Here is a 14,465-nt window from a genome sequence, read left to right on the forward strand (position 1 = left end):
CCAAGCGATGCCCAGCTTAGCTGCGGCCCTGGACATCACCCCGCTAAACTGCTTCTGGTAGGGCTCGTTCGCTTCCGCACGGGCTTCCTCCTCTGCATTAGGAGTGACGGTGGTAGCACCGTCCCAACCCTCTTCCCCGCCGGAAACCTCCTCCTGGGGGATATCGACTAGGGGGTCGTACGTGGGGAAATCCCCCCGCTCTATGAATTGAGGCATGGGCTCATTGCCCCACCTAAATTCAGACTGCTCGTCCTGCTCGGACTGGCCCTGAAGGCCATGAGCAGCAGGGGCTTCACCCACGACAGGGCGGAGAGATTCAACGGACGCGCTCCTCTCGAGAGGCGTACCGCTGGGAGGAATGTCCTCCTCAACAAAGAGCTTAGCTCTATGATGCAGCACGGCTATCTTGAAAACAGCACAGAGGCTGCAAGACCGAGGGTTCAAAAGTGCCCGTGCAGCGTGCTCGTGCCCAAGGCAGAACACGCACCTATCGTCCCGGTCAAAGTCGGCCAACGTAGCTTTGCGCACGGCGCACCCCCTCGCTGACTCTCCCTTCTCCATGCTCATAGCACGAGAAACAGCAAGCTAACTAGCAGCAAGCTCCCGCAGGCTATACCTGGTTAGCGGGAGTACCGTAAGAAGCTAGGAAACTAGCGTGAAGAAGCTAGGCAGTAAGCCACCCGGAGGCTAGCGAACATGCACGTGCAACGGTAACGAAAGCAGCTAATAGCCTGACCCGAAGGGAAGGCAGCACAAGTGTGAAAACCGAAGAAGCTAGGCAATAGGCCACCCGGAGGCTAGCGAACATGCACGTGCAACGGTAACGAAAGCGGCTAATAGCCTGACCCGAAGGGAAGGTAGCACAAGTGTGAAAACCGAAGAAGCTAGGCAGTAGGCCACCCGTAGGCTAGCGAACATGCACGTGCAACGGTAACGAAAGTGGCTAATAGCCTGACCCGAAGGGAAGGTAGCACAAGTGTGAAAACAGAAGAAGCTAGGCAATAGGCCACCCGTAGGCTAGCGAACAAGCACGTGCAACGGTAACGAAAGTGGCTAATAGCCTGACCCGAAGGGAAGGTAGCACAAGTGTGAAAACAGAAGAAGCTAGGCAGTAAGCCACCCGGAGGCTAGCGAACATGGACGTGCCTCGGTAACGAAGCGGCTAATAGCCTGACCCGTTAAGGGAAGGCGGCAACACGCCCTGCTGGAGAACAAGCGTGAAACCACTAGCACAGCTATCGTAAGCAAGAGAGACAAGCGCGAGCCAAGCTTACTAGTCACTCTAGGAATAAACTCCTCGGCCGAGGAGAAGCTAGTTGATGCTATTCGCACAGATGCAAGCTAGCTATCTAGTTAAGAACTGAGAGCGGCAACACACTCGAATTAATACCCTCAGATTCAAACGTTACTCCAGCCGGGGTGAACGCAGCCAGCTACACGGCGGTAGCCTAAGCAGAATGTGCTAACGACACAATAAAGGCAAGATGCTATTCGCACGGATGCAAGCTAGCTATCTCGTTAAGAACTGAGAGCGGCAACACACTTGAGTTAATTCTCTCAGAATCAAACGTTACCCCAGCCGGGGTGAACGTACAGTATGCAAGCTACACGGCGGTAGCCAAGCAGAATGTGCTAACAACACAATAAAAGGCAAGGCGCCCTTAGCTTTTGATGAGCTTGTCCGTCGCCGCTGGTGAAGAGATGCAGGAACGGGTCCCCGAAGCCTGAAGAACCTCGTCTACCGTACGCCTTGTTTAGTCGGGCAATAAGACGGAATTAGCTCGGCTAGAGAGCGCAAACGTCAAGTTAGCACATGGAGCTCAGAATAATACGTCCTCAGCGGGATGGAAGAACGAAGGAGTGGCCCCCTGGAATCTGGGCGGACGTGACGTCGTCACGGGGAAAGGAATGTGGGTGGCCGCCTCAGTTCCAGGGTTACCACGCCACCTGTGGGTAGGTGGTTTGGTTTTATATAAAGATCATTTTTGGAGCAAAAATAATATTCTTCCAGTGGCTGCGTGCGCAGCGAAGATGGCACTAGAGTGAGAGCTTGAGTTCGAAACGAAGTAAAACTGTGACTTGTAGTACAGGTAAAATATCTATTGGAAGACTGAATGTTATGGAATACAGTTGTATGTTCAAATTTATTACGATAAACCCCTTCAGATGTATCATCTCCTTTTCAATGAGGTCCTAACATGATATCACAATCACTAGGCCTACATAACATAAATACACTAACATAATAACACAATCACTAGGCCTACATAACATAAATACACTAACATAATAACACAATCACTAGGCCTACATAACATAATATCACAATCACTAGGCCTACATAACATCATATCACAATCACTAGGCCTACATAACATAAATACAATACTCACTCATTAGAATGTATAGGATTTATTTTAATGCCTGTATCAAGAACACCTATGACATGTATATCTACATTACAGGTAACATATATATGAATGTTATGGAATACAGTTGTGGGGCATTTCACCCATTTCTAGCCAAATTTTCTAGCCTTGACCGCTCCTTCATCCCCCATTATTTTTCAAATGACTGCAAATCACACATTCAAATATTGAATGCAAAAACGCCACAATTGTATGTGAATGAATAGGCTACGACTCATACAGTCAAACCTCATGAAGAACTTTCCAGTTTTGCACCTCCCTCCTCTGTCCTGTCCTCCCTGTGGAGCCATGGAACATCACTGTTCATGACTATTTGTCATACTTTAATATCTATAAATACTGACGCAAGCTCTGCCCTGCTCGTGTTAGGGTGCATCTGCTGCTGCGTCCACAGTTTGTGTCTTAAGGTCCTTACACGCAGTTTTTTCATATATTTTTCAAACCTACATCAGTCAATGCATGTTTTACTGAACGATAATGCGCCGTTTTACAGTATTTGTTCAGATCAGGGTCGATCTTTCAGAAGTTCGCTTCCCTCGTGTACTCATCTGTTGCTGTGATTGACAGGTGGGTTGAAATTTGCATCGCAATTTTGTGCTGTATGTATATTCACATTGCTCTTGTTGTGTAATGGCCTTTAGTGTGATGTCCACCCAAAGATGGCCAGAGCAGGGTTGTGCCCTTCTGCAGCAGCTGCTGCTGGTGGTGGCATCTCTCTCTGGGGCTGAGGAGCCGGTGTGTCGGCAGATAGGGGAGCCGGAGATCCCCCAGCTGTCTAAGAACGGGGACATTCTTTTGGGTGGAATCTTCCCTTTCCACAGCAGCTGGAAGGACAGACAGGACACCTACATGCACAGACCACCGCCACTGCAGTACACAAGGTAAATCACACTGCAACAAGCTGTTTGACATACTGTAAGTAAGATAGAAGATTAGAAGAACTGGGTAGATATACAAAATGGATTAAAAATAGGTTATGAAATAAGGTGTGAAATAAGAAATGTTTGCTCACATAGTTTCACTCACTGACTATAACACCAACTAGGGATGTCAACGGTTAACCGTTAATCGATTAACCGTCGCTAACGTCGTTGTTCGGTTATTGCTGTCGGTCTGAAATTTATAAGTTTATTGAATAAACTTATAAATTTCAGCAAAGCCAACAAAAAATAAAGGCATAATTCTAACACAAAAAGCATTAACATTTCAGCATCTAAATAGACACGCCTTGTTTGGGCATGAGCTCATTGAGTAAATAGACAAAATTTTTTTTTTTTTTTTTTTTTTAATATTAAAAAATTATGAATTAACCGATAGGTTAATCGATTATTAGCGTCGGTTAATCGAAAGTGAAATTAACCGAAAATTGACATCCCTAACACCAACTATTTATAACTGTCTGGGTCAAGTTTGGATTTCAGTGAGTTCCAGTTTGCTCTGGCTATGCTCTTTGCCATTGAGGAGATTAACAACAGCACAGACTTGCTGCCTGGCATCTTTCTGGGCTACAGGATCTATGATTCCTGTGGCTCACTTGCGAGGGCAGTAAGGGTGGCACTGGTCTTGGCTAATGGTAATGAGAATATATCCACAGCCTCCAAGGCACCCTGCACCAGACCGGCCCAAGTGCTGGCCATTATAGGAGAGAGCTACTCCTCTGCTTCCACGGCTATATCCACTGTCATCGGACCGTTCCATATCCCATTGGTGGGTCGTTTTTTGTTTTGCTTTATAATCATGTGCTGTAATGGACCGTGGCCACAGTTTAATCTATTTATTTTTGTTTTATTTTCTTGATAATAGAGTCATTATTATACTGCAATTTGTCTAACTGCCCTCAGTAAAGGCAGTTTTAAAAGAATGACTGTGCTCTCTGTTTTCCTGTGCACATTGTTTTAGAATTTTGCATCCTCATCTTGGGAATATTCCTTTCTACTCCCTAGATCAGCCACTGGGCCAGCTGTGCTTGTCTCAGTGACAAAGTCCGCCATCCATCCTTCCTCAGAACAATACCCAGTGACTTCCACCAGAGCAGAGGTCTGGCTCAGTTGGTCAAGCACTTTGGCTGGACTTGGGTCGGGGCAATAAGGAGCAATGATGATTATGGCAATAAGGGCATGGCGATATTTACAGAGACAGGCCAGCAGTTGGGCATCTGTCTAGAGTACTCTGTAGCCTTATTTAGAACAGATCCACCAGACAAAATACAGGCAATAGTTGACATTATCAAAGCTTCCACTTCCAAGGTGATTTTCACTTTCCTCTCCCCCCCTGATATCGAAGCACTATTACATGAGATGGCCCCCCACAACCTGACTGGGTACCAGTGGGTAGGCACTGGGGCCTGGATCAATGATGCCCACATTGTAAATATGAATGGACAGCACCACATCCTGGACGGTGCTATAGCGCTGTCCATCCCCAGGGTCCACGTCACAGGCATGAGAGACTTCATGTTGGATGTAAAGTCTCTCAGTTCAACTAGCGATGAATTGTTCACAGAATTATGGGAGACAATGTTTGATTGTAGGTTCAAGCAGGTGAAGGGCTCAGGAGGGAATCAGAGAGACTGTACAGGATCTGAAGATCTGTCTGGGCAGCAACACGTTTTCACTGATATGTCATACATGCCCTTTTTTAACAATGTCTATAAAGCAGTGTATGCTGTGGCTCACGCACTACATAGTGTTCTTGGCTGCAAAGAGATATGTGACAATAAGGTACAGCCAGATCCATTCATGGTGAGTTGAACACTGAAGTCTGAATTTTAATGCTATTGTTTAATAAATTATTGCATGTGCATCATTCTGCAGAGCAAATACGAGGTGGTTTAGATTGAATGGAATAAGTAAAGTATCATCTATCTACTTAGATTTTGCAGCACATCAAAAAGATTCAGTTCAAGACAAAGGAGGGGGAGGACGTTTACTTTGATGAGAATGGAGACCCAGCAGCAAAGTATGACATCATAAACTGGCAGCCGGACGAAAATGGCAGTGTGGAGTTTGTCAACGTTGGTTTTTACGACGCATCTTTACCTGCAGGAAAACAGCTCAATCTGCACACTAAGTCCTTAGTTTGGGCACAGAACTCAGAACAGGTTAATACTGTATGATCATTCATGGATTGTTAACCTGCAGGATTATTAAATGGTGACTTGTAAAGACAACAGCATATCAAAGTGTATCTCATGCTGCTTTTTTGTTCCTGCAGGTGCCTGTGTCAGTGTGCAGTGAGAGCTGTCCCCCAGGAACCCGTAAGGTCCTCCAGAAAGGAAAGCCGGTCTGCTGCTACGACTGTATACCATGTGCAGAGGGAGAAATCAGCAACACCACAGGTACTATTATTTAATGGATCAGAATATAACGCCTGTAAATTCAATATCAGCAATCAAATAAATATTAAAATATAATACCAATGTTCATACATTTATATACAGTAGAATTCATAGTAAAAATGAATTTCAGGGGTTAGGGTTAGGCAATATTCTGGTCGCTGAAGTGGGGCCTCCTCTGGTCATTCGGGGCGCGTGTTCGGAGGGAGGGGAACTCGTTGGAATAGCGTGATCCTCCCATGTGCTATGTCCTACCGGTGAAGCTTCCTCTGTCAGGTGAAAAGAAGCGGCTGGCTAACTGCCCATGTCTTGGAGGAAGCATGGAGCCAGTTTCGGCTCTCCCCAGATCGGCAGAGGTTGGACTTTTAGTGTGACGGAGTTTTAGGGCCATGCATGATGAAAAATAAAAATGACAGGAGCCCCCCCCCCCCCCCCCCCCCCAAAAAAAAAAATAAACATTTTGAGAAAAAAGTTGAAATTTTGTGAATAAAGTCGAAATTTCTTGATTAAAGTCGAAATTTCGACTTTAATCTCAACATTTCGACTTTATTCTTGAAAAAAAAAATAGCTCCTCTGATTTTTTTTCCCTCTTCTGTCTGGTGCTTAAATTTCGACTTTATTCACGAAATTTAGACTTTATTCACGAAATTTCGACTTTAATCTCAACATTTCGACTTTATTCACGAAATTTCGACTTTATTCACGAAATTTCAACTTTAATCTCAACATTTCGACTTTATCCTTGAAAAAAAACTTGCTCCTCGGATTTTTTTGTCCTTCTGTCCGGTGCTTAAATTTCGACTTCATTCACGAAATTTCAACTTTATTCACGAAATTTTGACTTTTTTTTCTAAATGTTTTTTTTTTTTTTTTTTTTTACTAAAAACAAAAATCCTGTAATTTTTATTTTTCATCATGCATGGCCCTAAAACTCCGTCGTAGGAAATCTCATATCTGTTTTGATTTTAACTTGTAGATTCCATCACCTGTGAGCGATGCCATCCTGAATTCTGGTCAAACGAGAAAAGAGATGTGTGTGATAAGAAGGAGACAGAGTTTCTATCATATGAAGAGACTATGGGGGCACTGCTCGCGGCAGCGGCCCTGTTAGGAACATGCATGACTGCTACGGTGGCTTTCAATTTCTTCAGATACAGGAACAGCCCCATAGTCAAGGCCAACAACTCTGAGCTGAGCTTCCTGCTGCTCTTCTCCCTGGCTCTGTGTTTCCTGTGTTCTCTGACCTTCATCGGCCGGCCCTCTGAGTGGTCCTGCATGCTGCGACACACAGCTTTTGGGATCACCTTTGTCCTCTGCATGTCTTGTGTTCTGGGGAAAACTATAGTGGTGTTACTGGCCTTCAGGGCTACACTTCCAGGGAGTAATATCATGAAATGGTTTGGCCCTGCTCAGCAGAGACTTAGTGTTCTGGCTTTCACTCTCATTCAGGTCCTGATTTGCATACTTTGGCTAACTATCTCCCCTCCTTTTCCTTACAAGAATTTTAAACTTGTTAAAGACAAAATCATCTTAGAATGTGCATTAGGCTCAGATGTAGGCTTCTGGGCTGTGTTGGGGTATATAGGAGTTCTGGCTATGTTATGTTTCTTTCTAGCTTTTTTGGCTCGGAACCTGCCTGATAATTTCAATGAAGCCAAATTCATCACCTTCAGCATGCTGATATTCTGTGCGGTCTGGATCACCTTTATCCCAGCGTATCTCAGCTCTCCAGGGAAGTTCAGTGTTGCTGTGGAAATATTTGCAATTCTGGGCTCCAGTTTTGGACTGCTAATCTGTATTTTTATTCCAAAATGTTACATAATCTTATTGAAGCCCGAAAAGAATACAAAAAAGAACATGATGGGTAAAATGCCATCAAAATCACCATGACGAGTGAATACAATAGGCATATTAGAATGACAAGAACTTGTTTCAATAAAAACACATTTAATCATGTATACAGTACACTATTTGTTGTTGTTTGGGTTAATTTCTCAGACTGGCCAATGAGCTCTTGCAAACCCAATGCATTTTCTTCTTTATTTGATTGAAGAACAAATTATCTATCTTACACTTGAATCAGAATGTCAGCCATTGAAACAGTACTACAGTATTGTATTGTACTATTTTATCTGACCAAAAAAAAAAAAAACGCTGCAGGTGTCCGGTAGGCTCCTGAGGCTGTGAGAGTTCAAAGCCCCTTGTTTTTGAATCTTTATAAGAGCCTTGAGCTGTAGAGCTGTTTAGCCTGGCCTGCACAGCAGAGCAGAGATATGCCATTGCTGGTGCTGCTCCTCTTGGTCCTGCTAATCGGGAGAGGAGACTGCGTGTGCCGGCTACAAGGGTGCAGGCTTTTACCTAACCCTAACCCAGATCAAATCAAGTAGATGAGCAAGATCAAATCTCAGGCTAGTGTGACCTGTAGAGTGAACATATATGTGCTTGTATGTGCTTCAGTGGTGGCTGAAGACTCAAAAAATTGGGGAGACAGGAGGAAAACCAACACACGACCCAAGAAAAAAAACCTAGTAGCCTATATGGCTGAGCTGGACCGTGTGTGATCTGTTTATACTAGGGGTGTGCATCTTATTATCTTCCCCTCTCAGATACCATATGCTTCTTGATAATAAAACAAAAAACATGGCGACACTAATTCGTTATGATTCCATCAATCTCAGACACCGTACAATTCCGTTTAATTCAACTAGTGGAGTGGACTCGTGGGAGTTGGACCCCCCCGTGGGAGTGACTGTGTTTCAAACACATCCAGGAGATACACCAGCATACACCACGTTTAACCAGTTATCTTAATATGACGTGAGGTTCAGTTAGCTTTGCAAAAAACAGCCGGTAGAAATACTTTTTACTTTTATACTTGAGTAAGAGCCTGTATTTTAATTTACTTTTACTTTTACTTGAATAAACAAGTTGAATCAGTACTTCTCCCCGGGAGCCTGGGACGCCTTAGGACGCCATCCAGAACGTCCACTCTTGCTAGAGGGTAACTTCCACACCCCACACTAAACTCTGAAACAGTGGTTATAGCCCTCGCTTCAATGATTGATTTTTCCAGAATTTTCATATGTGGGTACTCCTGACGATTTTTGCCCCTTTTTAGCAAGAGACCATTGTTGTCTGAATCCCAGAGGCCTTTAGACACAATCCACTGAACAAGCCTGTGTGGAGCAGAAGAGGTGTGTGGAAAATGTCAGCCAGGGACATCTGGTGGGGATCGAGGATGACAAGGATGATGAAGATCCTTCAACTTAAACTAAGTATGAACATGGTTTGAAACTCCCTGTCGTGGAAGATGCGGGACAATTTTGGTGCCATCAAGACTGTACTGTTTCTGTAGTGTTTCCTTAGTATGTGTGATACTTGGTCTTTATTTAATCATAATAATAATATTACTGGACATGTTAAAACAAAAAATCTATTAAATTTTTTCCCAGCAAAATCAAAACTATTATGTTAAATTTTTCAACAGTTTGAAGAAGAAAGTCATACAGAAAGGGTATTAAGACGTCTGTAAACTACTAATAAACATAATCACACGTGGGGACTTTCGGTGAACTTTATTTCATAAAACTAGTGATCATGGCATTAATACCAAATGTCATGGTGCTACTTAAGCAAATACAATTTGAGAGAGGTATAAGAAACTACAGTAGTCAGAAAAGAAGCCTGTGGTCCAACTCTGCTCAATTAACTGGAGACACCAGCTGATCCAATTTATAGTCACTCACTGTCTTCATTAGTCATGGGTTGCACAGGATTGACCCTTCTGTCTCATCACTATGTGATAGGTGTCAGGTCTTAGAGGGTACACTGTCCCATGCTTTTTGGTTTTGCCCTTCACTATCCGGATTCTGGGCCAAAATATTTTTCAGGTGTGGCTGATGGACATGATCTCTGTTATACAGATGGAGAGACTCAGGTCACGGAGAACCAACTCGCTCAAAAGGTTCTCAACTATCTGGGACCTGTTTTTTGCCTATTTTTAAGAATGACAAGTGACTGAGGTTAGGGGTGGCTGGTGTCTCGGGCCCCTTGCGTGGGATCCCATGCACATTGTCTCTTTCAAGCACATGAGCACCTTATGCGGCTGGTAACACCACGTCGATGATGTATTTTTTTCTTTTCCTGTGTCTGAGCCTGTTTGTCTTTTTCGTACTGTATATTGTTCTATAAAAATTGAAAATAAAATATTAAAGAAAAAATGGAGTGGACACCCTCCTCTCCGTCTTTCCTGAGGATGGTACTCCACTCATCCTTCTGGGAGACTTCAACATCCAGCCAGTAACCTTACAATCTCTGCCTTTCCTTAACTTCTTCTCATCCTTTGACCTTTACCTCTCTCAATCTCCTCCTACTCACAAAGCAGGGAATGTGCTTGACCTGGTCTTCACCAGATCCTGCTCCACCTCTAATCTCACTGTGACTCCTCTTCCTGTATCCGACCACCACTTTATCACCTTCTCCCTTCCCATCCCCCTCCCCTCCTCCCACCCATCTCCCCCTCACTCTACCACCACCCGACGCAACCTAAAAACTCTCTCACCCGACTCCCTCTCTTCTACCGTCCTCTCCCTGCTTCCCCCTGCCGAGCAATTTGCTCTCCTGTCCACTGACGAGGCTTCCACCACTCTTCTCTCCTCTCTCTCCTCCGCTCTTGATTCTCTTTGCCCACTCACCACTAAGCCTGCCCGATCTTCTCCCCCTTCTCCTTGGCTGACTGAATCTCTGCGAACTTATCGAACTGAGCTTCGGGCAGCTGAGAGAAAATGGAGAAAATCACATCTCCCTGAAGATCTCTCTTCCTACCACCTTATCCACTCCAACTTCACCTCTGCTGTCTCCAAAGCAAAAACCTCCTTCTTCATCTCTGAAATCCAGTCCTCTGCATCCAACCCCAGTAAACTGTTCTCCACCTTCTCCACGCTCCTCAACCCTCCCTCCCTTCCCCCTCCCTCCTCCCTCTCTGCTGATGATTTTGTAACCTTCTTTACTAAAAAGGTGGATGACATCAGCTCCTCCTTCCATCCTCCAGGCACCCTCACTAACACTCCCGACTCCAATCCTGCTTCCCAGCCCCCTGTCCCTGGATTTCCTTCCTTCTCTCCCCTCTCTCCCGATGAAGTGCTTAAACTCATCAGCTCGAACTGAGCACTGCCCCCTCGATCATATCCCTTCCTCTCTCCTCCAAACCATCTCACCTGACATATCTCCCTTCCTCACTACCTTCATTAACTCCTCTCTGTCCTCTGGTCTTGTTCCGCCTGCTCTAAAGACTGCAAGAGTCAAGCCTCTGCTTAAGAAACCCTCCCTTGACCCTACTGCTATTCAGAACTACAGACCTGTCTCTTTTCTCTCATTCCTTTCCAAAACCCTCGAACGAGCAGCGTCCGAACAACTTTCTCTCTATCTCTCCCAAAATGACCTCCTGGACCCTCTGCAGTCCGGTTTCAAGGCTTCTCACTCCACTGAGACAGCTCTTCTTGCTGTCACAGAGGCACTTCACACTGCTAAGGCCTCATCCCTCTCCTCTGTTCTTGTCCTCCTTGACCTGTCTGCTGCCTTCGATACAGTCAACCACCAAATCCTTCTTTCCACTCTGTCTGACCTCCGCATTTCAGGTTCTGCACTCTCCTGGTTTGCTTCCTACCTCTCGAACCGCTCATACCAGGTCTCATGGAGAGGATCCCTCTACAGATCCTGTCCTCTTACCACCGGTGTCCCCCAGGGCTCAGTCCTGGGCCCCTTACTTTTCCTTCTCTATATCAGATCTCTTGCCTATGTGATCTCTTCTCATGGCTTTTCTTATCACTGCTATGCTGATGACACCAAGCTTTTCCTTTCCTTCCCCCCCCTCCGACACTCAAATCGAGGTTCACATCTCTGCATGCCTCAAAGACATTGGCGACTGGATGTCTGCCCACCACCTCAAGCTCAACCTTGGTAAGACAGAGCTACTCTTCCTCCCAGGGAAAGACTGCCCTCTCGCAGATCTCTCCATCTCCATTGACAACACCACTGTACTTCCCTCCCAAACAGCTAAGAACCTTGGGGTGATCCTTGACAACCAGCTGTCCTGCTCAGCCAACATAGCTGCTACAGCACGCTCCTGTAGGTTCGCTCTCTACAACATCCGCAAAATCCGTCCCTTTCTCACAAGAGAAGCGACTCAACTCCTGGTCCAGTCTCTTGTCATCTCCCACCTGGACTACTGCAACGTGCTCCTGGCCGGCCTACCTGCCACCGACATCCGACCGCTTCAGCTCATTCAGAACGCTGCAGCCTGTCTGGTATTCAACCAACCCAAATTCTCTCACATCACTCCCCTCTTCCAGGAGCTCCACTGGCTTCCCATCTCGGCCCACATCAAATTCAAGTCACTGGTACTGGCCTACAGGGCTGCACACCAGTCAGCTCCCCTGTACCTGCAATCTATGGTCAGGTTCCAAACCTATCAGCGCTCCCTTCGCTCCTCCACCAGTGCAGGTCGCCTCGCCCCTCCTTCGCTATGGGGGCTCAAAAGTCGCTCACCCCAATCTGGACTCTTCTCATCCCTGGCACCTCAATGGTGGAACGAGCTTCCACCTTCGGTCAGGACGGCTGAATCACTGCCGATCTTTCGGAAAAGACTAAAGACTCACCTTTTCAGGCTCCATCTGGGCCCTTCTTTATCTAACTTCGTTCTCTCTCTCTTTCTTAAAAAAAAAAGATTTTTTTTTTATACTAACCTAAACTTGTACCACTAACCTAAACTTGTACCACTGTTCCTTCAGAAGTTGTAGTTGTCATAGACTGTACTCCATAGTTGATTGCTCTATTGCTGACAAACATGTGTTATTGTAAGTCGCTTTGGATAAAAGCGTCTGCCAAATGACGTAATGTAATGTAATGTAACGCACCCAGTTGAGTAGATAGCTAGCTTGCACCTGTGCAGTTAGTATCTTGTGTGCTAGCACATTAGGCGCAGGCTACCTCCGTGTAGAGCGCGCACGTTCACTCCGGCTGGAGTAACGTTAAGAGAGAGTAGTAGCTAAAGAGCCGTGCTCTCCAGCTTAGCTAGATAGCTAGCTCGCACCTGGCTAGCATCTGACATCTTGGCGTAACTCCTGCAATGAACCAGGTGGCTGCCAAGAGAAAGGGGGGGACAGCCAGGTGCTGTGAAAGCTGTGATGCTACGCTGGCCGGTTTCGATCGGCACGATGACTGTGTGTTCTGCCTGGGGCATGAGCATGCAGCTCAGGCGCTGCTGAAGGCTAGCTTCTGCAGCATTTGTGACGGCTTCAACCTGGGTGAATTGCGAGCAAGAGCTGCGCTCTTTGTCCAAGAGGACTAACCGCCCAGCGGCGCGCTCCCCGAGGGAGGTGCATCCGCGGGGGGCGCGCCGCGAGAGCTTGAGTTCGAAACGAAGTAAAACTGTGACTTGTAGTACAGGTAAAATATCTATTGGAAGACTGGATGTTATGGAATACAGTTGTATGTTCAAATTTATTACGATAAACCCCTTCAGATGTATCATCTCCTTTTCAATGAGGTCCTAACATGATATCACAATCACTAGGCCTACATAACATAAATACTCACTCACTCACTCACTGCATCGACTCAGGCCGGGATGGCCGCCGTCGGGCACGATGTTGGACCTTCCACACGTCTCGTGCTTCCATCAGGCAGCGTAGCTCCCCAGTTGTTACAGCTCCGCAGTCCTCTTTTAGGGTGTTGACCATGGTCTTAATTGGTCTTCCTGGGTTCATCCTTCCATGAGTTGGTTCCCACAGAATGACTTGGCTAGCAGGCAGCTCAGGGTGTCTGGCGCAGTGGCCAGCTAGCTGTAGTCGCCTGTCTCTTATTTTACTAGTGAGGGATGGTAAGTCATCATAGAGTTGCTTATTTGTGATGTGCTGTGACCAGCAGATGTTAAATGCCATTCGCAGCATCCGCGTGTAGCATCCGTCTATAGATCTTGATGTGGCCTTGGAAGGGGTCCATGTCTCGCACCCATAGAGCAGTATGGTCTCTATGGTAGCGACAAAGATCCTTTTCTTGAGCCCCCGGGATAAATTTGAGGTCCAGATCTTCTTGGTGTCATTGAGCGCCTTCCATGCGAATGCTCGTCGCACCTTTATGTCTCGCTCTGAGCTCTCCATGCGGGCGCCAAGATATTTAAAGTCATAGACTCGCATGAGTGGGGCTCCTTCCACGGTCCTCAAAGGGGCATGGTCCGGTGTGTTGTAGGCCATATATTCTGTTTTCTTGGCATTGAGGTGCAATCCCACTTTATTGCACTCTGTCTCCACTCTTGATAGAAGTTCCTGAGCATCTGTTATTTCGTCTGACAGCAAGGCGATATCGTCTGCAAAGTCCAGATCGGTTAGCTGTATCGGGCCAACTCTTCTGGACTTCCTTGGTGTGATGGTGAATCCCAAGTCTTCATGGTCATTGACAGCTTGCCGGAGGGCGTAGTCAAGTACCATGATGAAGATGAAGGGGGCGAGAGTATCACCTTGCAGGACTCCTGCAAGCAGCTCAAAGGTATCCGTCTCACCATCTGGGGAGACAACATGTGCTGTGGTGTTAGTGTAGGTGGCCTCAATGGCTCCAAGAAGACGTGGTGGGATTCCATAGGCATTCAAGATTCTTATCATTTTCCCCCGGTGTACAGAGTCAAATGCTTTCTTGAAGTCAATGAA

General features: G+C 46.1%; 1 protein-coding gene across 1 annotated transcript; it reads left to right on the top strand.

The window, feature by feature from the left end:
* Nucleotides 1–1,136: 1,136 nt before the first annotated feature.
* LOC310800684 (extracellular calcium-sensing receptor-like) lies at nucleotides 1,137–7,653 on the top strand (the record flags this gene model as incomplete). Its single annotated transcript, XM_083663300.1, has 7 exons — nucleotides 1,137–1,150; nucleotides 3,089–3,310; nucleotides 3,839–4,136; nucleotides 4,373–4,891; nucleotides 5,311–5,529; nucleotides 5,643–5,766; nucleotides 6,740–7,653. 7 exons carry the CDS (start codon nucleotides 1,137–1,139, stop codon nucleotides 7,651–7,653), a joined length of 2,310 nt encoding a protein of 769 aa, XP_083519426.1.
* Between the last annotated feature and the right edge of the window lie 6,812 nt (nucleotides 7,654–14,465).

This window comes from Poromitra crassiceps, assembly GCF_964638095.1.
Source record: "Poromitra crassiceps genome assembly, chromosome: 30".
Taxonomy (NCBI): domain Eukaryota; kingdom Metazoa; phylum Chordata; class Actinopteri; order Beryciformes; family Melamphaidae; genus Poromitra; species Poromitra crassiceps.